This window comes from Vulpes lagopus, chromosome 15 (genome assembly GCF_018345385.1).
Source record: "Vulpes lagopus strain Blue_001 chromosome 15, ASM1834538v1, whole genome shotgun sequence".
In the NCBI taxonomy this organism is placed as follows: domain Eukaryota; kingdom Metazoa; phylum Chordata; class Mammalia; order Carnivora; family Canidae; genus Vulpes; species Vulpes lagopus.
The window spans coordinates 23,726,474-23,747,546 of NC_054838.1; the positions used below are offsets into that span (position 1 = coordinate 23,726,474).

General features: G+C 60.8%; 2 protein-coding genes across 2 annotated transcripts; one reads left to right on the plus strand and one right to left on the minus strand.

The window, feature by feature from the left end:
- Positions 1-141: 141 nt before the first annotated feature.
- On the plus strand, positions 142-15,424 carry INPPL1 (inositol polyphosphate phosphatase like 1). The gene is made up of 29 exons (XM_041730332.1): positions 142-262; positions 1,144-1,541; positions 4,503-4,566; positions 4,652-4,802; positions 5,004-5,124; positions 5,376-5,516; positions 5,764-5,857; positions 5,963-6,052; positions 6,226-6,324; positions 6,434-6,584; positions 6,674-6,780; positions 7,069-7,171; positions 7,258-7,454; positions 7,778-7,895; positions 8,511-8,607; positions 8,896-9,034; positions 9,149-9,248; positions 9,346-9,434; positions 9,724-9,805; positions 9,930-10,019; positions 10,565-10,678; positions 10,817-10,905; positions 11,358-11,445; positions 11,580-11,735; positions 11,981-12,059; positions 12,153-12,293; positions 13,417-14,089; positions 14,359-14,492; positions 14,597-15,424. Exons 2-29 carry the CDS (start codon positions 1,345-1,347, stop codon positions 14,685-14,687), a joined length of 3,795 nt encoding a protein of 1,264 aa, XP_041586266.1. The 5' UTR covers positions 142-262; positions 1,144-1,344; the 3' UTR covers positions 14,688-15,424.
- A 125-nt stretch (positions 15,425-15,549) lies between these two features.
- PHOX2A (paired like homeobox 2A) lies at positions 15,550-20,515 on the minus strand. Its single transcript, XM_041730333.1, has 3 exons — positions 19,791-20,515; positions 17,427-17,614; positions 15,550-16,477 (listed from the first exon to the last, which is right to left on the minus strand). Exons 1-3 carry the CDS (start codon positions 20,005-20,007, stop codon positions 16,028-16,030), a joined length of 855 nt encoding a protein of 284 aa, XP_041586267.1. The 5' UTR covers positions 20,008-20,515; the 3' UTR covers positions 15,550-16,027.
- Between the last annotated feature and the right edge of the window lie 558 nt (positions 20,516-21,073).

Sequence of the window (21,073 nt, forward strand, 5' to 3'; positions counted from 1 at the left end):
TGCGGAGCGCGAAGGCGAGGCGCGGAGAGGAGCCGTGACTTGCCCGCGGTCCCTCGGCGGGGTCGGCGGCTCCGGGGCGAGACCCGGGGCCGGGAGGGCGGGGCGCGGGGTGCTACCCCCGGCTCCGCCGAGAGCCGCGGGGGCGGAGCGGCGGGCGGGGCGGAAGACGAGGGGGTGCGGCGGCGGAGGATGGCCATCTTAAGTGGCCGCTGAGAGTCAAGGGCCGCTTCCCCCGGGGAGGGGGCGCCCAGCGGCCCGGGAGGTGAGGGTCTGCGCGCGGCGGCGGCGGCTGTGCGGAGAAGTCGGGGGCCCGGGGGCCCGAGGGAACTTTCCTCTAGGGCAGGGGGCGGTGCTGGTCTCGGGCTGCTGAACCCCTCGCGGCCCGGGCCTCCGGGGATGGGGGATGGTGCCAGGGAACTTGGCCGGGAGGGGGGAAGGGCCCTGCCCGGGCTGCGAGGGGTCGCCGGGGACGGTGCGTGGGGACTCGAGGACGCCGGACCTTGTCTGAGCGTTTGTGGGAGATCAGGGCGCCCCGGAGGGGGATCCCCCCGCGGGAATGGTCGCGGACTGGACCCGGCGGAGTTTGGGGGCTCAGGTCTAGGGGGGGCCTGGATTTCACGGGAGTTGGGAGTCCGGGCCACTCGGGTGCCGAGGACAGGGTGGGAAGAGGTTCATCTTCGATCCCTCGCGGGTTTCGAGAACTCGGCCCGACCCTTTGAGGCTGCGGGGGAGGTGGGTGCTGAACAGAAAGGATTTGGGGTGCAGTTAGACGTTTATGGGAGTTGGAGATCTTGTCCTTGCGATTATTGGAGGGGGCTAACTCTCGGGAGAGGGGGCTGGGATCGCGAAGTGTCCAGGGGCCGGGTGGGGGAACTTGACCTTCGTGGGGGGGCTGGGCCTCCGGGTCTCCCAGGGGTGGTGATGGCGGGGCAGGATCACCGTGGTGTGGGGTCCCGCGTCGCGCGGGAACGCGGGGGCCGTGGCCCCGCCGGGAGGGGGTGGGGGTAGGGGCGCTCGGGCGGCGGGCGGAGCGGCGGCGGAGGGGTGGGGGCGGGGGCCGGGGCCGGGGCCGGCCGCCCGGCTCAGCGCTGCGCTCCCGCCCCTCCCCCGCCGCCTCTGAACAAACTTTTCTTTCTCTTCAAGTTGAGGCCGGCGCTGCGGGCGGCGGCGGCGGCGGCGGCGGCGGCGGCGCGGCGGACGGGGCGGCCTGCGCGGCGGGGCGCGGAGCCCCCGACCACGGGCTCGGTCCCGTCCGTGGATCCTCAGGCCCCGGGCCCGACCCCGAGCGACCCGGGGCGGATGGCGCGGGGCGGTGGGCGCCGGCGGCGCTGAGCCCTGCGCGCCATGGCCTCGGCTTGCGGGGCGCCGGGCCCGGGGGGTGCGGGGCCCGGGGGCGCGCTGGGCAGCCCGGCCCCCGCCTGGTACCACCGCGACCTGAGCCGCGCGGCTGCGGAGGAGCTGCTGGCCCGGGCAGGCCGCGATGGCAGCTTCCTGGTCCGAGACAGCGAGAGCGTGGCGGGAGCCTTCGCGCTCTGTGTCCTGTGAGTGGGGCTGGGGCTCCCGGCGGGCGGGGCGCAGCCCCGGGGCCCTTGCTGGGTGCGGAGGGCCTGGGACAGTGGGACGCCAGCGCCCCCAGCAGTGGGGACTTGGCTTCCAGCCGGGCTTGAGGAAGGATGCAGGGGTACTTCCTTCCTGCTCTGTGTCTGGGGACACTTTCTGGGGCCTGGAGGGCAGAGTGGGTAGGGTCCAGCTAGCCAGGGTGGAAGCCTCTGGCAGACCCCCAGGCACCCTCCAGGCACACGGGGCGGGAGGGGTGAGGACGTGTGGCTGTGCATTCCAGGACTGCCTGTAGCTCTGTTTATAGGGGATTGAGTGAGCGGTAGGCATAGAGGGAGTTGGGGCCAGAGAGACCAACGCGTGAGTGAGGATGCCCCGCAGCTTCCTTAGGGATCCTGGCTATGCCCCCAGGCCTGAGGTTGGGACCAGTGTGGCTATAGATGTCAGGGACTGAGGGCAGAGTGGTGTTGAGAAGAAGGGAGGGGTCGAGGAGGCTCTATGGGGCCGTGATATTATTTCACAAATCAATGAGCATGTGCGTGTGCCCGGGCCCTGGGTATCCTGACGGCCCTAGCCCCACCTATGGGTGCAGAATGAGGGGCTAGACTTGGCAGCTCTAGGAGTGGGTCTCGTCCTGTGCCTGTACCCATCGGCTGTGTGTGGCAGTGGTTCTGGGTGAGTTGGTGGGTTTGGAGTCTCTCCCTCAGCTGTCTCCTGTGCCCCAGGGTCTAATACTAGGTGGGCTCCTGTGAGTGTTGTTAGGATCGGGTTATAGTCCACCATAGCCCTGTGAACCCTCCCAAACCCCCATCTTTCTGTCCCTTACTCCATCTGTTCTACTCACTTTTTGGAGGGTGCGTTGACCTAGGTCAGTAGTTCTCATTTAGGGGTTGGTTTTACTCCTCAGGAATATTTGGCAATATTTGGAGACATTTTTCGTTGTCACAGCTGGGATAGTGCTACTGGCATCTAGTGGGTAAAAGCCAGTGATGCCGCCAAACATCCTGCAATACGAAGGACGGCCCCTCACAACAAAGAACTGTGCAGTCCAAAATGTTAGTGGTGTTGGGGTTGAGGACCCCTGACCTGGGGATCTGAAGAGGAAGGGCTCCCTAAGTCTCAGCTTATGCCCTAAGTCTGATGCCCAGGAGAGACTAACAAGGGACAGCTTCGGCAGATGCTCCCAGCCCCCTCCGAGGCATACCCCCTAATTAGGGAGGAGAGGGAGGCAGGTGCTGGGTCAGCTGTTGAGTGGGAGGGGGACAGCTGGGCCTGTGTCTGGGGGAGGAACATTATTGTCCCAGGAGGGGAGAGTCCTGGCTCCACTGCCAGGGGAGGAAATGGGTGGAATGAGGGTCTGTCTGTGTTGGGGGCTTCAGCTTTGCCAGCTGACTCTGGCTACTTGCATCTCAAGAGCCCAGGGATGGGGGGAGGGTCAGAAATGGTGTAGAAGCCCGGGGGTAGGTGATCAGAAATATACTTGCTTACCTGTATACGTACCCACAGGTACATGGGTGACATTTCAGGACACACCCCTGCTCGCACAAGCACAGGCAATCTGACCAGCTGGCCACCACACAGGCACGGGCCTCTGCCCTGGCTTTAGGTCCCAGCTCTTGTCTTTCACTTACTCTGTGGCCTTAGTCAAATTTCTTTTCTGTTGGAGCCTATTTCCTCTTCTGGAGAATGGGGATGATACTAGTATCTGTATCAAAATGCAAGGATTAAATGGGATCACATCTAGGGGGGTGCCTGGGTGGCTCAGTGGTTGAGTGTCTGCCTTTGGCTCAGGTTGCAATCCCAGGGTCCTGGGATCGAGTCCTTCATCGGGCTCCCTGCAAGGAGGCTGCTTCCCTCTCTGCCTATGTCTCTGCCTCTCTCTGTCTCTCATGAATAAATAAATAAAATCTTTTTTAAAAAATGAGATAATATCTGTAGGGTGTCACAAAGACAGGGCTCAGTAAATAGGATGCTATTATTGTTGTAAATACAGTCCACAAAGAGGTACACACGTAGACACCTGCACAGAATGTTCCCCATCAGCAGCCAGGAGAGTTCCTGAGGGGGGCCTACTTGAGTGGAGGGGATGGACTGTGGGTCTCCTCAAATGGGCATTTGGTCCTGTCTGGCGCCAATACCCCCCTCCTGTCCAGCTCACACGTGGGCCCTGGGTGGCTCCCCTGAGTAAGCCTACCTGAGGGCTGGCTGCAGAGGGAGACTTCCATCCCTACTGAGTGAGGCCTTTGCTGCCCAGGCCTGGCTCAGCTGTCACCTGCTCAGCTGTTGCGGCCATCTGTCAGCACCCCTCTTGCCCCTCCTCAATTTGGGGCTCTTAGAGGCCTGGGTCTCCCACAGGGGGCCCCCTTGGGTCGTCCTAGTTTCCTGCTATCTGGGGAAGGGGGGATAATTCAGGGATACCTGCCTACTTCCTAGCAAAATGGCCCCCAATGCACCCAGCTCCAGCAGAGCCAGACACCAACGTAAACACAGACAGCAGGCGCACACGTGTGTTAGCACATCTCCTATGTGTGCAAACAGAGGTTAACCAGGCTTCTGAGCACTCTTACTCTGGCGGGGGGCCAGAGCTGGTACCACAGTCCAGAGGGGCTGTTTAGACAGCTGTGGAGGCCACAAAAGAGCTGCCTGTTGCTTCCCGGGCCCGGTGGTGGGTGTGGAGTCCATGTAGGTCTGGGTGGAGAGGTGGCCAGGAGGGGGGCGGGAGTGGTGGTGGGGGGGGGAGGCTGGTCATTCCTGCTCTTGTTGGCAACACTAGCAGGATAGAAGTGGACTGGCCTCATCATTAACCCGTGAGCAGCCTGAGCAAAGGGTTTTAGGAAAACCAAGCTGAGGGAGCTGGGTCCTGAGCCTGGTAGCAGGAGGAAGGCATGCCTTGGGGCTTAGCCCTAGCCAGGGGCGACAGGTTCTGACCCTCGCTTTGTCACTAGGTATCAGAAGCACGTGCACACATACCGAATCCTACCTGATGGAGAAGACTTCCTGGCCGTGCAGGTAGGAGTCTGGCCCCTGACCCTGATTCCACCCTGTAACTTGGGGTCAGCTGGCTGACACTTCTCCCACCCCTGCTGATTGGCAGACCTCACAGGGCGTGCCCGTGCGCCGTTTCCAGACCCTGGGCGAGCTCATTGGCCTGTACGCCCAGCCCAACCAGGGCCTTGTGTGTGCCCTGCTGCTGCCTGTGGAGCGGGAGCGAGAGCCAGACCCACCTGACGACCGTGATGTCTCAGGTGCTGCACACTCTGCCACGTGCAGATGCCTTCCCTGCCCCTTCCCCAGGCGCTGCCTGCTTCTTCCCCTCCCATTTTCTCAGCCCCCCTCCCCTGAAGCCCCCCTGCTCCTACCCATGATGCTGAGGCCCTTTACCCCACTTCCATGGAAGCATCTGAAGACACAGCATTCCCCCATACTTCACTGACTCCTGTTCACAGATGGGGAGGATGAGAAGCCTCCGCTGCCCCCACGTTCTGGCTCTACCAGTATTTCTGCCCCCGTGGGGCCCGGCAGCCCCCCAGCAGCCCCTGAGACTCCCACAACTCCAGCTGCTGAGAGGTAAGACCAGAAGCCTCCACACGGAACAGGAATTCCCCTTTCTCCTCTGAGAACCTTGTCCGCATGGGGGCGGGGGGCTTCTAAGCCCCCACTCCACCCCCAGGGGCCCTCATCCCATCTCAGCCCCAGGGGAAGACACCCTGATCCATGGTGCTCTGATCACTGCCAGTACCACCTCCTCTAGGGACAGGGTGGGAGGGCCGGGACAGGGCCAGCAGGTTCTTCACCGACTTCTCCACCCCTCCCTGAAGTGCTCCCAATGGGCTGAGCACTGTCTCGCACGAGTATCTGAAGGGCAGCTACGGACTGGACCTGGAGGCCGTGCGAGGCGGAGCCAGCAACCTGCCCCACCTCACCCGCACCCTTGCCACCTCGTGCCGGAGGCTGCACAGGTACCTGGCACGCGCAACACTGCGCATGCAGCCTCTCCTCTGACCCGTGCTCACCTGCCCCCTGCCCCCTGCACAGATGTCCTGACCTCTGCTCTCTGGCCCGGAACGGGGACTCAGCTGTCGTTTCCTGAATTTTCCTCACCCGTGAACCCTTGGATCCTTATGGTGGAGGCTGAAGCTACACACTCAGCCATCCTTCCCTGTCCTTGGGTCGGGGCGGGGAGTTCTGACCGGTCGTCTCCCCTAGCGAGGTGGACAAGGTCCTGGCGGGTCTGGAGATCCTGTCCAAGGTGTTCGACCAGCAGAGCTCTCCCATGGTCACTCGCCTCTTGCAGCAGCAGGTGGGATTATGGTGGGGGCCTGTGGGGAGTGGGTTGATGTCTGGGGCCGGGGGGACCCTTCTGTTCGGCGGCCTCAGGGACCAGTCTTACCCTTCCTCTGTGTAGAATCCAGCACAGACTGGGGAGCAGGAGCTGGAGAGCCTGGTGTTGAAGCTGTCGGTGTTAAAGGACTTCTTGTCGGGCATCCAGAAGAAGGTAGCCTGGCTCCTGACCTCTGACCTGACCCACCAGACCCCAACTATTTGCAATGACCTAAGCGATCTCCACCCCCAGTGTACACCTCAGCATCAACCCCACTGTCAGCCGTCTCCCTCCCAGTCCCCGCTCTCTGCACATCCCCTGACCTTGCCTGCCCTTACTCGCCCCAGGCACTGAAGGTCCTGCAGGACATGAGCTCTACGGCCCCGCCAGCCCCGCCACAGCCGGCTATACGTAAGGCCAAGACTGTGCCTGTGCAGGCCTTTGAGGTATGCAAAGAAGTGTTCGGGGGACCCCTGGGGCAAAGGGCGGTGGAGGGTGGAGGGGGTGGTACTTGATCGGGGTCTTTTCAGCAGCCCCCCACCTCGTGACCTGCAGGTGAAGTTAGATGTGACCCTGGGTGACCTGACCAAGATCGGGAAGTCACAGAAGTTCACGCTCAGCGTGGATGTGGAGGGCGGGCGGCTGGTGCTGCTGCGGAGGCAGCGGGACTCACAGGAGGACTGGACAACCTTCACACATGACCGCAGTGAGCCAGGGCCTGACCTTGGGTGGGGGGGGCGGCGGGCAGGGCAGCCTCCGGGCCTCAGTGCAGTGTGACCGCCCTCCATCCCCTAGTCCGCCAGCTCATTAAGTCCCAGCGTGTCCAGAACAAGCTAGGCGTCGTGTTTGAGAAGGAGAAGGATCGGACACAGCGCAAGGACTTCATCTTTGTCAGCGCCCGGGTGAGCAGCGTGTTGGGCTGGCCCCCTGCAGGGGTTCCTGGGGCCCGGAAGGAGAGGAAATGTGTGATGCAGGTGACCCGTCCCTCCTGACAGGGCAGACAGTGTACCTATGGAGATGGGTGGCCCGAGGGTAGAGGCAGATAGATGTTCATTTGGTGAACATTTCCTGAGAGCTGTCCTCTGCTTGAGTAGTGGGTGTACAGTGGTGGACCAGACAGGTGTATCCCTCCCCTCATGGGACCTGCCACCTACCAGGGACCCCCCCTCAACTGGCTGTTGTCCCCCCAGAAGCGGGAGGCCTTCTGCCAGCTACTGCAGCTCATGAAGAACAAGCACTCCAAGCAAGATGAGCCGGACATGATCTCTGTCTTCATAGGCAGTTGGAACATGGGTCAGGCCCGGGTAGGGCTGGGGTGGGAGAGAGGTCAGGGGTCAGGGTCAGGGGCCTGACCATCACCCCATCCCCTTCACCTCCAGGAAGCGTGCCACCTCCAAAAAACGTGACATCTTGGTTCACATCAAAGGGTCTAGGGAAGACCCTGGATGAGGTCACGGTGACCATACCCCATGACATCTATGTCTTTGGGACCCAGGAGAACTCGGTGGGTGACCGCGAGTGGCTGGACCTGCTACGCGGGGGCCTCAAGGAGCTCACAGATCTGGATTACCGCCCGGTGAGAGAGGGTCTTGCTGTCCAGTCTCCCCTCCTCAGACCCCAACCCAAACGATCCTGCTTGACCCCACAGGCCACCCGGGGAGCACAACTTGCCTGCCTTTCCCTCTGGCCCCCAGGGTATCCATTAGGAAATCTAATGAGTGCTTCATGCTATAGGAATGTGCTCTGTTTCTCTCTGGCCCTTCAGGAGAAAGGGGTGGCAGCCCTTCCTATCCTGTGACTGACGGTGCCCTCTCCAGTATAGACGGGGATGGGGGTGGGGGCATGGAATGCGGCAGTGCCCCAGCCCCAGGCAGGGGTAACCGCGAGCCTTCTACCCAGATTGCCATGCAGTCGCTGTGGAACATCAAGGTAGCCGTGCTGGTCAAGCCAGAGCATGAGAACCGAATCAGCCATGTCAGTACATCCAGTGTGAAGACCGGCATCGCCAACACCCTGGGTGAGCGGGTGGCCAGGATCCCTCTGTCCATACCTCCTGCTTCCTCTCCAGCTCATAGTCTCCCCCTTTCAGGTGGTCTCAGTTTTCTCCTATATAGAGCCCTTTGAACTCTGTAAAGCATGTTCATATTCTAAATGTCTTCCAGCACCACCAGGAAGGCAGGGCCAGGATGGTTATCTCCATCTCATAGATGATAAAACTCAACCTACCCAAAGCTCTCAAGCCCAGGGTTGCCAAGTGACTTGACCAAGGTGACACAGCTAGTATGTAGTGGAGCTATCTTAGTGCCCAGGCCTCTTGGTTGGTGGTCCAGTGCTCCCTTGGCAGAGATTCTGCTCAGAATCTGCAGGTCTTTTCAGTTTCACCCTTGGGGTCCCCTGTGATCACTAGGGGCTTTGTTCACACATGCAGAGAGACTCAGGCTGTCCACGTGAACTGCGCGTGCCCTGTGTGGCCCCCAGGAAGGGGGGATGTGTTTAGAGACCTGTCTGCCTTGTAGCCTCTGGGAGGGTGGGGAGGATCTTCCCACTGCTGCTTCGGGGGATGGGGGCAGAGGGGAGAGTTGGGAGCCCTCCAAAGGTGACGCAGGCCATCCTCTTTTGCTTGCTTGGACAGGAAACAAGGGAGCCGTGGGAGTCTCCTTCATGTTCAATGGCACCTCATTTGGCTTTGTGAATTGCCACCTCACTTCAGGAAATGAGAAAACTGCCCGGTAAGGGGGCACCTTTCTAAGTCTTTACCCTCATTCCCTATTCACCTGAGACCTAGTCCCTCTCCCACATCCCAGTCCATGGCCCTCCTGCATCCCTGTCCCCAAGACTGCCCTCTCCCTTGTCCCAACTCAAGAGTCCTCTACTGCCCCTCATCTTGATCTTGTTTCCAGCCCTTTCCTCTGTCCCCAGGGACCCTGATCTGTACCCCAGCCCCGACCCCAGAGACTTCTTCCCTTCCTGCCGGTCCCTGGCCCCTGACCCTGGAGACATCCCCCTACCCCCCATAGGCGGAACCAGAACTACCTGGACATCCTGCGGCTGCTCTCGCTGGGCGACCGGCAGCTCAGTGCCTTTGACATCTCTCTACGTTTCACTCACCTCTTCTGGTTTGGGGACCTAAACTACCGCCTGGACATGGACATCCAGGTGCAAAGAGGGCTGCCAGGTGGCTAGGAGGGAAGCTGGGCTGGGGGCCAGCTGGGCTCCCATCTCTGGCTCTGGCTTAAGAGGGAGTTGCCAGCCCTTGTGTCTTCACCACAGGAGATCCTCAACTACATCAGCAGGAAGGAGTTTGAGCCACTGCTCAGGGTGGACCAGCTAAACTTGGAACGCGAGAAGCACAAAGTCTTCCTTCGATTCAGTGAGTGTGGGCCTGGCAGGTCTCTGAGGGCTAGGGCCCGTATGGTCTCCCTGTGTCTTTAGGGCCCTGACCCCTACCCGTTCCCTGCCTTCCCTAGGTGAGGAAGAGATCTCCTTCCCACCCACCTACCGCTATGAGCGGGGTTCCCGGGACACGTATGCCTGGCACAAGCAGAAGCCAACTGGGGTGAGCCAAGGGAACAGGGGTAGGGGGGCCTTGGGAGACTCCTGGGCTGCAGTGAATCAGGAGTGCGTGTCTGGTCAAGGTCTGGGCAGTTACTCCTGTAGCTCCTTGGGCCCTCTAAGGCCGTAGGGTGGACGATCCTGGGTGTTATGAGGACCCAAGAAGGGAGGTGGGTGCTGGGGCCTGGTGTAGTAAGAGTGTTGGGCCTCATCAGCCCTGCAGCTGTGTGGTGGCCCTCATGCTGAGCCACCCCAGCTGTTTGCCCTGACCATGCTGACATCCCCTGCCCCAGGTCCGGACCAATGTGCCTTCATGGTGTGACCGGATTCTCTGGAAATCCTACCCCGAGACACACATCATCTGCAATTCCTATGGTCAGAGTCTCCTGGACAGGGGGATGGGCTGTCCTGGGTGGTCCTCATGCCGGTGCTGCCCTAGCTTTGGGAAGCGGGAGCAGAGAGGAAAGAGCTTGCCTCTGAGCTCCCATTCTAATCCCAGGTTGCACTGATGACATCGTCACCAGCGACCACTCCCCCGTGTTCGGGACATTTGAGGTTGGGGTTACCTCTCAGTTCATCTCCAAGAAAGGTGACTGTTGTGAATGTGCTGGTGGGTGGGTGGGCACACTGCTCTGGGGATGTGAAACAGTTTGACTATCTCTGTGTGTATGTGTGTGTTTGGGTATATGTACGTACGAGAATGTTTCTGAATATGTACTGTGTGAGGGTGTCTGTGTACCCAGGGCACCGTGAAAGGTGCCTGCCCATGAGTGAGTGTATTCATATGAATGTAAACACATGTGTATGTGTCTTTATTTGCCTGGAGCCATGTGTGTTCCCCTGAGTGTGCCTAGTAGTGTGGGGGATTGTGGGCAGGCAGTCCCTGCAGATATTCTGTTCCCCAGCCCCCTTCTTAGATGGTCTCTCATCCTTGGGCTCTCTGTTTGTCTGGGCCAGGATCTGGGCTTTGGGGCCTCCCCATTGGTTGCTTGGGATGGGGGAGGTACCTCCCTCCTGGCCTTCCTGCCTCCTTTGCCAGGGCCCCTGATTTCCTGTCCCAGGGCTCAGTGTCTGTCCTGTTCCTCCTGTCACCCTCTCAGCCCTCCTCACTGCCTTCCTCCCTTTGCCCCTCAGGGCTCTCAAAGACTTCAGACCAGGCCTACATTGAGTTTGAGAGCATTGAGGCCATCGTGAAGACAGCTAGCCGCACCAAGTTCTTCATTGAGTTCTACTCCACCTGCCTGGAGGGTCAGAGGCAGGACCAGGGCTGAGTGTGGGCCAAGAGGGATGGGGAGGCCCCGGGGGCCCAGAGCGGTCAGCCCCCTAGATGGCAGAAGGGAATACAGGAGGTGGCACTCAGTTGGGTATCCCCTACCCTCACCCCAGAGTACAAGAAGAGCTTCGAGAATGATGCTCAGAGCAGTGACAACATCAACTTCCTCAAGGTGCAGTGGTCTTCACGCCAGCTGCCCACGGTGAGGCTTTTGGCAGGGTCTGAGCTTGTAGGTGAGGGCACAGGGAGAGGTGTGAAAGAGCACATATGGTGCATGCGTGCGTGCGTGTGTGTGTATGTGTGTGTGTGTGTGTGTTGTGTGGTGGGGCTAGGCATGAGTAAGGGTGAGGGCATTTGCTTTATTTGGGAGGTGTGGGACCAAGTTACAGATTCATTCATTCATTCATAAACACTTTTTGAGCCTTTGCTCAATGTCAGGTCCTGTGTTGGCCATTGAGGATGTAGAAAATTAACTACATAAATGTTAGGAAAGGCCCATGCAGGGCCATGTCTTCTACATTAAGGATTTGGGATCTTTCCTTAATAGTTGAGTGGGAGTGAGCTTGGATGAGTCTGAGGGTTGGGGTGAGCAGTGTCATGGGCAGGAGGGGCTCGTTGGGGCTTTGTCCTTCACTAGGCCTCTCTGCTCCCCAGCTCAAGCCAATTCTGGCTGATATTGAGTACCTGCAGGACCAGCACCTCCTGCTCACGGTCAAGTCCATGGATGGCTACGAATCCTATGGTGAGGGGGGGAAGTGGAGGGGGAGCATGGAGGGGGAGCAGGGAGAGGTCCCAAGAGGCACAGAAAGCCAAGCAGAACTCTAGAAAGGTTCGACAGTCTGCCCGTCTGCCCTGTCTGCCCCATCTGCCCTTCAGGGGAGTGCGTGGTGGCGCTCAAGTCCATGATTGGCAGCACAGCCCAGCAGTTCCTGACCTTCCTGTCCCACCGTGGCGAGGAGACAGGCAACATCCGTGGCTCCATGAAGGTGCGGGTGCCCACAGAGCGCCTGGGCACCCGTGAGCGACTCTACGGTGGGGGCTCCATTGGGAGGGATATGGGGCATGAGATGGGGTGGTGTGGGCAGGTCTAGGAGGGGGGACTGCGGGTAGGGGGAGGGCACGTTAGAATCCCTGGAATCTTTGGAAGTTCTGTAGCAACGCCTGAAAGTGGGCCTGCCTTCAGGAGTAGCTGGAAAGGGGCTGCTGGTAGGCCCAGGGGGTGTCTAGGGTCCAGGATCCCAGGTCCCCTCTGAGTCTTCTTTCTCTTCCTCCCCCAGAGTGGATCAGCATTGATAAGGATGAGGCAGGAGCAAAGAGCAAAGCCCCCTCTGTGTCTCGAGGCAGCCAGGATCCCAGGTGAACTGGGACTATGCTGGGTGTCCCATGAAGGGGTGCCTGGGTGCTTTGGGTCAGTCTCTACCTCATCTCACCCCTATACACCCCTGGCAGGTCAGGGAACCGCAAGCCAGCCCCTGCAGAGGCCTCCTGCCCACTGTCTAAGTTATTCGAAGAACCAGAGAAACCACCACCCACTGGGAGGCCCCCAGCCCCACCTCGAGCTGCTTCCCGGGAGGAGCCCTTGACGCCCAGGTGAGAGAAGGAACCTGTTATACACCCCCCCACCCGCCCCCACTTCATCTACTGCTATGCTTGGCTCTCAGGGCCAGCCCGGGGACCGTTTGCTGCCTGAGTGAGATGATGCCCCATGGCTGGGGGTGCTGGGGCTCTGCTCCTATGGCCACTCTGGCCATCCAGGCCTCCCCGAGGCGTGGCTCTCTGAGTCCAAGGAAGCAGTCAGCCTTTCTTCCCGGCTCTGCCTTAAAAAAATAGAACTAGAAGTTGTTTCTGCAACAGTTCCCTCCAAATTTAGCTTGGGTTTTCTGTTTGGTCTCAGCATGGCATTTCCTTCGGTGCATACTTTGGAACACTGTCCTACAAGATGCCCCATCGGAAACGGGTTGGTGGTCAAATGAGTTTGGGGAATGGTTCTGACTAGATTCTTTTCTTAGGTAGTCCCAGTGCACATTAGTTTTGCAGAAGCTCTGAGCATGTGGACAGGAAGGAAACCCCCTTTTCAACGCTGTTGAGTATAGTTTCCCAAACTTAACCAGCCAGGAAACTTCTTTTCCACACAGTGACTATTAATACCCTGGGGAACTAGTGTTCTGTGGATCATACTCGAGGAAAGTGAGGCTTCCTAATTATATCCGATTGTTGCTTGAACTTAAATAAAAGTTCCTAGCCACGGTTTGGTGCTTTTTCACTCACCTTCACCTGTTATCGGTCACCTTGGTTTTATCCTCAGGCTTGAGTAAAACTAACCTGAATCCCTGGGTAAAATTCCTCAGTAGATTGGCCTCAGGCGCCTTCACAGGATTTCATGCCCTAGCCGGCCATTCCAACCAAAGGCCTTTGTCGCCCTGCCTTCTGGCACCTGTTTTCACTGATGTAAGCTCAGGACTTTCACAAAGTCATGAAAGAAGGATCTGAGAATCTTGGCAAGGAAGGCAAGAAAGTTCAAGGATTATCTATTCAACCACTCAGTCTCCTGCATCTTAGAGGTGAAGACACCAAGGGCCAGAGAGAGAAAGTGATGTGCTCAAGGTCACGTGCAATCCTAGGACCAGGGGCCCACGGTCCTGACCCCCAGTCCAGTTCTCCTTCCACTGTATCCATTGCCTTCCTGACTTGATTATCCTGCTCCCAAACCCAGGTTGAAGGCAGAGGGGGCTCCAGAGCCGGAAGGGGTGGCAGCCCCCCCACCCAAGAACAGCTTCAATAACCCTGCCTACTACGTCCTTGAAGGAGTCCCCCACCAACTGCTGCCCCCGGAGCCACCCTCGCCTGCCAGGGCCCCTGTCCCACCGGCCACCAAGAACAAAGTGGCCATCACAGTGCCTGCTCCACAGCTCGCGCGCCACCGGCACCCCCGTGTGGGAGAGGGGAGCTCATCAGATGAGGAGTCTGGGGGCACACTGCCCCCTCCAGACTTTCCACCCCCACCCCTGCCAGACTCGGCCATCTTCCTGCCCCCCAGCCTGGATCCTTTGCCAGGACCGGTGGTCCGGGGCCGCAGTGGGGGTGAGGCCCGTGGCCCACCACCTCCCAAGGCCCATCCAAGACCCCCACTGCCCCCAGGCCCCTCACCTACCAGTACTTTCCTGGGGGAGGTAGCCAGTGGGGACGATCGCTCCTGCTCCGTGCTGCAGATGGCCAAGACTCTGAGTGAGGTGGACTATGCTCCAGCTGGGCCTGGCCGCTCAGTGCTTCTGCCAGGCCCCCTGGAGCTGCAGCCGCCCCGGGGACTGCCCTCGGACTATGGCCGGCCTCTCAGCTTCCCTCCACCTCGAATCCGAGAGAGCATCCAGGAGGACCTGGCAGAGGAGGTGTGTGGACCAGGGGTGGCTATCTGTGTGTACCTGAGGTGTGTGCTTGCCCATGGACAGTGGTATCCCTTTATGGCACCATTTCGACACTCAATGGGGTCCCTTCTGCCCTGAGCTGGGTACTGGGGAGTTGGGAGGTGGGGGGCGGGGAACTTGAATCAGCCCGTTTTTGCCTCTTCCTCTAGAGCCTGTAGTAGAATGTGGCTGCAGGGGCTTCTTCTCCGGGTGGGTGCTCTCGGTGCTCCCCCTGACATGCGCTATTCCCTCAGGCTCCGTGCCCGCAGGGCGGGCGGGCCGGCGGGCTGGGCGAGGCAGGCATGGGCGCCTGGCTGCGGGCCATCGGTTTGGAGCGCTATGAGGAGGGCCTGGTGCACAATGGCTGGGACGACCTGGAGTTTCTCAGGTGGGGGCGGGGCTGGAGGCGGATGGGGTGGGGCTGGCCCCGGGGCGGAGCTACGGGCCCTCTAGACCACTTCGCCCACCTCCCAGCCTCTCTTACCCCTACAGCGACATCACGGAGGAGGACCTGGAGGAGGCTGGGGTGCAGGACCCGGCTCACAAGCGCCTCCTTTTGGACACCCTGCAGCTCAGCAAGTGATAGCGGTGGCGCTGCGAAGCTGCGGACTCGGCACCCCTGCTCCCACCCTCCAACTAAGGCCCAGCCATAGCCCCAAAGTTGAAAAGCTGTGAGGGGTGGGGCAGTACCTCTCCGCCTATTTATTGGGGATCTGCGTTCCCCACTGCCCAAACGTTTGGAATGCCCTAATTAGGACATCCTGCCCCTCCCCCGCCCCAGGGTTCCGCAGGTCAGTTGCCGAGATTACCGAGGACTTTGGTTATTCTGGTGCTGACCTCCCTTTCTGAATCCCTACTCCCAGCCTCAGGGGTGCCCGTAGGGTCCACTTGGGTACGTCTGGGCCCCCACTTTCACCGTTTCTGCTGCCCTCCACCTGGCCTGAACCACGAGGGGGGTGGAGCTCAGCTAGGACCCTTCCCAACCCCCATTCTGGGGGTGTCCGTCCGGAAATGAAGGAATAGCCCAAGGACCGGGCTGGGGTTTATTTAAGCTTTTCTGCGTGGGTTTAGGGAGGGCGGGCACTTTAATATTATCGGGGCTGGTTAGGGTGGGGAGAAGGATCTGGGCCATAAAGTGGTAGTTTGCTTAGTTCTCACTGTCTCCCTGTCTATACCACCCCGGGCTGCGGATTTGTGGCAGCAGTGGGTTCCTTGCTGGTTGCAAGCGGGGACGGGCTCTTGCAGGCAGCTTATCCCCCATCCTGGGTACTCAGAAGGGTTGCCAGCGTTACATCTTCAATAAATTAAGTTTTATTTGGATTGAGCAAAACTCACCTCAATAAATTACAAGTTTTTCAAAGGAAAAGAATGACAACAACCAAAAACAAACAAAAAATTCAAGAAAGAGGAAACCCCTCTGTCCCGATGCCCTGGCAGCCAGCCCCTCTTCTCTGAACAGGCCTAACCTCTGCGCCAGACCGGCTGGAAACGGGAGGGGCTAAATTGGCAGTGAGACCCTTCGGGCGTCTTATTATCCCAACGGTGACCAGTGCGGGTGGACTGGAGGGCTGGGGCAGCGGGCTGGTCGCTAGGGTGAAGAGTGAGCCCGCCAGCTGCAGAGCCAGGGGAGGGAGCCAGGCTGCTGCTCTGCTTGAGGACCCTCAAGTTCCAGCGGGGTTATTTGATCCCGGTTTCAAAGAAAGCCAAGCTGGAAGGGGGGGCTCTCCGGTGAAAGTACCCCATTCTGCTGGGGCGGTAGGTGAGGACGAGAGGCCCTGACTCGGTCTCCGAAGCTGGGGAGGGCACACAGGAGTGGGACACGGTAGGGGGTGGGGCAGGTGGGCACTTCCAGGCGGGCGCCCGGATGGGGAGGGACCCTGTCAGGTCCTGGGGGGCAGGCCCCGCACCTCCAGAGTCCGGCGGCTAGAAGAGATTGGTCTTCAGGGCCGGGCCAGGCTTCCGGTGGAAGGAGGACAGAACCCCGGAGAAGGGCCCGGGCCCGGGTTCCGCCGGCTGCCAGGCCTTAAGCAGCTCCGCCGCGCCCGCGCCCGGCCCGCCGCCCCCGCCGCCCGCCACGCCCGCCCACAGCGGGCCCTTGAGCGGCTGGGGCCCGGGGCCAGGGCCGGGCCCGGAGCCCAGGGCGGCAGGCAGCGGGCTGGGGCTCAGACGCGGGCTGGCCAGGCCGGGGGCGGGCGGCGGGGGCAGCGACGCGGTGCTGTCGGGCGTGGGGCTGCACGTGGACTCCTTGGAGTCGTCGTCCTCGGACGAGCAGCGCGCCTCGCCCTTTTTGGCGCCCGCCGCGCCCGCCGCACCCTTGGCGCTGGCCGCACGCTCCTGTTTGCGGAACTTGGCCCGGCGGTTCTGGAACCAGACCTGCGGGCACAGGGGCGGGTCAGGCCGAGGCCGCGAGACGCGCGGGAGCCCTCGGTCTGGAAGGGGTCGGATCAGGATTATTACCAGATTCCTGGGCGTGGGCCCCTCGGCCCTCCACTACCTGGCTCAGGGCCCTCCGTCTCTCTGCTCGAGGCCTCTCCTCCATTTGCCCCTCCCTCCTGGTCTTCCCCTGGGGGATCTGATCCCCCGCGACCCGGCAGGCTCCAGTGTTCCAGGTCTCCTGGAGGGGACTCCGCCTTCGCTGCCTTATAACCCAAAGCCCTGCCCCCAATTCCTTCCTACAAGAAGCTCCAGGGATTTCCACCTGGAGTGTCCCACGGCGGTGGAGAAGGGGTGGGGTACTAGGGGAAACCTTTTGTCCAGGGTCTCCAGTAAGGGTGGACCGGCTGGACATCTCCACTTGGATTTGTAAGACAGACAACAGAGTCCACCTGGGCGGACCCTCCTCAGCCCTGCGCCTGCCCAGAGCCCTGGGTTTCCAGGCTCAGAGATCTCACAGCTGCAGAGCTGGGGAGGGGACATGGAGGCACTGGCTGGCTTTCTGGGATTCGCCTGCCTTGGCACTGAGGCCGCCCGGGGCTCCCACTCTACCCACTTGGGAAGCTTCCAGGCTTCCCTAGCATCCTTCTACATGCCTGGCCGTACTAAGGGAACAGAGGGGAAATCCTGGGGGCTGAAGAGCTCAGTTCTCCAGAGGGCCTCAGGTCTGCCAAGTCTTGGCCCGCTGTCTCCTCCCGCTGCCCATCCTCTCCTGCCCAACCACCCCCGGACTGTGCCCTGGCCCCTGGCCCCAGCTCTCCACCTCCAAGCTGCCCCTGCCTGCCACCCGAGCCGAGCCAGGGCCCTCTTTCCCGAGGCCCCCAGGTGTCGGGCACTAACCTCCCATCCCCCCCAACACGTACACTTCCGTACACACGCAAACACACACCTGCACGCGAGCCTCAGTCAGGTCGATCTTGAGCGCCAGCTCCTCGCGTGTGTAAATGTCGGGGTAGTGAGTCTCTGCGAAGACGCGCTCCAGCTCCTTGAGCTGTGCACTGGTGAACGTGGTACGGATGCGCCGCTGCTTGCGCTTCTCATGCAGGCCCGACGGCTCCGGGAAGAACTTGTAGGGCACTAGGGGTGTGTGCAGGAGGGGGGAGCAACGAGGGTGGGGGCATGAGGGGCCGAGCTCAGCCCGCTGTGTCCTGCCCCTGCGATCGCTCACCGTTCCCCGCGCCTGACTCAGCCCCTCAGCTTCCTCCCCTCGGTCTCGAACGGAGAGCGTCTGCCCCATCTCTCAGTGGAGCCGGCAGGAGTGAAGGCGGACAGGGCGCAGGCGGACCTGGAGCCCCAGAGCCGCAGCGAGGCAATCAAGATCTGATCCTTAGGTCAGGACGGCTGACCTGTCCTTGGTACTCTGCTGTGTTCCCTTCCCTCTCTCCAGCCCACCTGCTCCGCCGACCTCCCCTATGGTGTGCTTCCGCCTTGGTCAGTCTGCCCTGCTTGGTTTCAGGTCCTGCTCTGTCCACCTTAGCCTTGATTGCCAGGTCTCATCAGCATCGTGGGCCTTCCCAGTAGCCAGTTCTGGAGCTGGGTGACTGAGACTCCCTGGCCTAGGTCTACTTTGAGCCCTGGCACATACTCTCTGCCATGTAGGGAATTGGCTCCCTCTCCCCTGTCATTTCTTTCCCTCCCAGGCCTCATTTCTTCAGCCCCATCTCACATCCCATTCTCCTCCAGTGTCCTCTCCTCTTCCTCATCTTTCTCCATCCACATCTCTCTTCAGCTTTCCCCTTTGGGACCATTCTTTTCTTTGTGCCCACTGAAAAGGGTCCTTATTTTTCCCCATCCAGACCCAGGTTCCTTCATCTTTTCATTGCCCTTCTTCCTCCCAGGCACCTCTGTGTCTCAACTGCCCCACAGCCAGCCCCACCCCTCTCCCTCACTCTTCCCATCCTTGTTTCCCTTTTACCCCATGCCAGGCCCCACTGCCCCCACAGACAGTGTTTCTGACAGTATCTCCTCATCCTTGTCTCCAACCCTGCTTAGGTCTCCATATTCTTCAGGAGTCCCCAGTATCTTACATCTTTGTCCTATATCCCTAGTTCTCGATCTCCCCCTGATCCTTGTCTCCAACACCCCATTCCTAGTCCCATCTTCCTCATCTCTGTTGCCAGTCTTCCTTGGTCCCCATCTCCCACAATTCCTGTCCCCATCACCTCTAGTTCTTATCTCCATCTCCCCAACCCTGGGTCCCTCATTTCTCCCAGGGTCCCCAGTCTTCCCACTTTTGCTCATACCTCTCTATACCTGTTCTCCTCTCCCCATCTCAGAACTCCATCTCAGTGGGGCCCATACCCCATTTCCTGACCCTATACCCCCAATCCCCGTCCTCATCTGGCCCAGAGTACCAATCTCCCCATCCCTGTTCCAGTTTTTGGATCCATCTTGCTGGTTCTCATTTCTCCAAATCCGGGTCCCTATCTCACCATCCCTTCCCACCCCTCAGGCTCCAATCTTCTACTTGGGTCCCAGTGGTCTTCCCCGGAAGGAAGGAGATAAGGAGATTGGGTGGGGCAGCCTGGACTCTAACCGGAGAGATCGGGATGGCTGCAAGGCTCTGTGAGGTTGAGGGTTCAGATGGGGACTTGGATCAAGAGGCTTGGAGATAGTGGGGGGCTGCTTCTGGGTTCTGCAGGACTCTAGCTAGGAGAGTCTCCAGGGGGAAGGGGGGGCGAATGAAAATGGCTTAATGACCTGGGCACGCTTTTCTTCCAGCAAGCGATGGTTGGGGTTTCAGTGGAGCAAGAGGGTCTAAACACAGGCAGGATGGGTTCAAAACCAGGCAGGAGGGGCTTGATGGTGCTGGGGCTCTAGGAAGGTTTCCATCTGGGCAGCTCAGCCGCTGCAGAAGCTCTTGCTGGGGGTCAGACATGAAGTGGGGTGGGGATAGGGATGGGGATCTGATTGGACTAAGCCGGGGGGCATCTTCCAAGGATACGGGGATGGAGAGGTTTGGTGGTCAGACTTTGCAGGCGGGGAGGGGCCTGGGGCTGGGCCAGGGATCTATTTCCCTGGCCTGAAGAGCACAGGACAGGGATCTGGCAGTGAGGAAGAGGAAGGGGATGAGAGGGTGGGGCTGAACTCTGCCAAGGGGAACCCCGTCTTCCAGAGGGGCTGGGGATCCCGCGGGTGTTGGAGGGCAAGGATGGGGGCCGCTGTGGGGGCAGTCGCAATCACTTGCCAAATAGGGCAGGGGCTGGGGCTTCCGCAGGATTCGGAGGGAGGCTTGGGCCGGGGCTGGGCTCACCTGCCGAGTAAGGCGCAGGCTGGTGGTCGCGTAGGGCGCCGAGCGCGCAGTTAGAGGAGCCGAGCGCGGGGCAGGGCGGACCAGCCGCGGGGAAGGCGGGTCGCAGGGGGCTGTATTGGAAGCCGCCGGGCTGGCTGCAGGCGCCGAAGTCGCCGTAGGCGGACGCCTCCATGGCCGCCACGCACGAGTCGTACGAATTGAGGTAGGAGTAGTCCATCGGCCCGGGGGTCGGGGGCGGGGGCCGGGCCGGGCCGGGTCAGGGTCGGGGTTCCCGGCCGGGTGGGGGTCGGGATGAGGGTTGGAGCGCCTGGCGCCGAGGACCCGAGGCCGACTCTGAGCGCCCGCGAGTCCGCCCGCCCCGTCGCGGCCGCCCTCCGCCCCGGTGCAATGCAAGTGCAGCCCGGCCCGGCCCGCGCGCCTTTTAACGCTCAGGACCCCGCGGAGGGGGCGGGGCGGGCGGGCTCTGCGGGGCGGGGCCTGGGCGGCTCAGGCCCCACCCCCGGCTACCCCAGACCCCCACTCCGAAGGGTCCGCGCCGCCCTCCCTGGGCTCCCGAGGCGCAGGGCGGGGCAGTGCGGGGCCCCATCCCTACAGTCCCCGTCGCGTCTCAATCCCGACCAGACAGACCTTCACTCTGCCACAGTGCCGGGCTGGGGGGTCCCAACCCCTTTCCTCGGCCTCCCCACCTGCGGCCCCGCAGGAGGGAGGGGAGACAGGCCTGGCGGCGCTCCTGTGAAGAAGTTAATTCAATTCGTCTTGATAACCGAGTTATTCTGATCCAGCCCCTCGGCCCCGCCCCCAGCGAGGTCCCATCCCGGCGGGGACCACAGAGGCGGCCCAGGAGGGGGATGGAGACACGGACGAGGAAGAGACGGAGCCTGGGATGGGGACGTGGATGAAGAGAGGAAGCAGGGAGAAAAAGGGACAGAAATAGTGCTGGAAAAAGGGACAAGAGAGATACAGGTACACAGATGGAGACAAGGATGAGACATGGAGGAGAGAGAGAGAGATTGGAGACAAGGGCAAGCGGGTCCCCACAGGGACAGAGATGGAGACAAAGCTGAAGCGCGTGCAAGAGAAAAGCAGGGATGGAGATGGGGACAAGGCAGAGACAGAGGAGACAGGATAAGAGAGAGACAGAGAGCGGATGGAGAAAGAGAGTGAGGCTGGCGTGGAGACAGAGATGGCCCAGGGTAAGACATGGATGGGAACAAGGATTGAGATGGAGATCAGGAGACAGATGAGACAAAACAGGGCAGGGACGGGGAGACACACACACGGAG

Excerpts from the sequence above, each read along its gene's own strand:
- INPPL1 (XM_041730332.1), top strand. The coding sequence starts at position 1,345 with ATGGCCTCGGCTTGCGGGGCGCCGGGCCCGGGGGGTGCGGGGCCCGGG. Across the intron at positions 9,435-9,723 it reads ACAAGCAGAAGCCAACTGGG|GTCCGGACCAATGTGCCTTC; the intron begins GTGAGCCAAGGG and ends CCCCTGCCCCAG. Across the intron at positions 14,090-14,358 it reads AGGAGGACCTGGCAGAGGAG|GCTCCGTGCCCGCAGGGCGG; the intron begins GTGTGTGGACCA and ends CTATTCCCTCAG.
- PHOX2A (XM_041730333.1), bottom strand. The coding sequence starts at position 20,007 with ATGGACTACTCCTACCTCAATTCGTACGACTCGTGCGTGGCGGCCATG. Across the intron at positions 17,615-19,790 it reads GCCTGCGCCTTACTCGGCAG|TGCCCTACAAGTTCTTCCCG; the intron begins GTGAGCCCAGCC and ends ACACACCCCTAG. Across the intron at positions 16,478-17,426 it reads TGACTGAGGCTCGCGTGCAG|GTCTGGTTCCAGAACCGCCG; the intron begins GTGTGTGTTTGC and ends CTGTGCCCGCAG.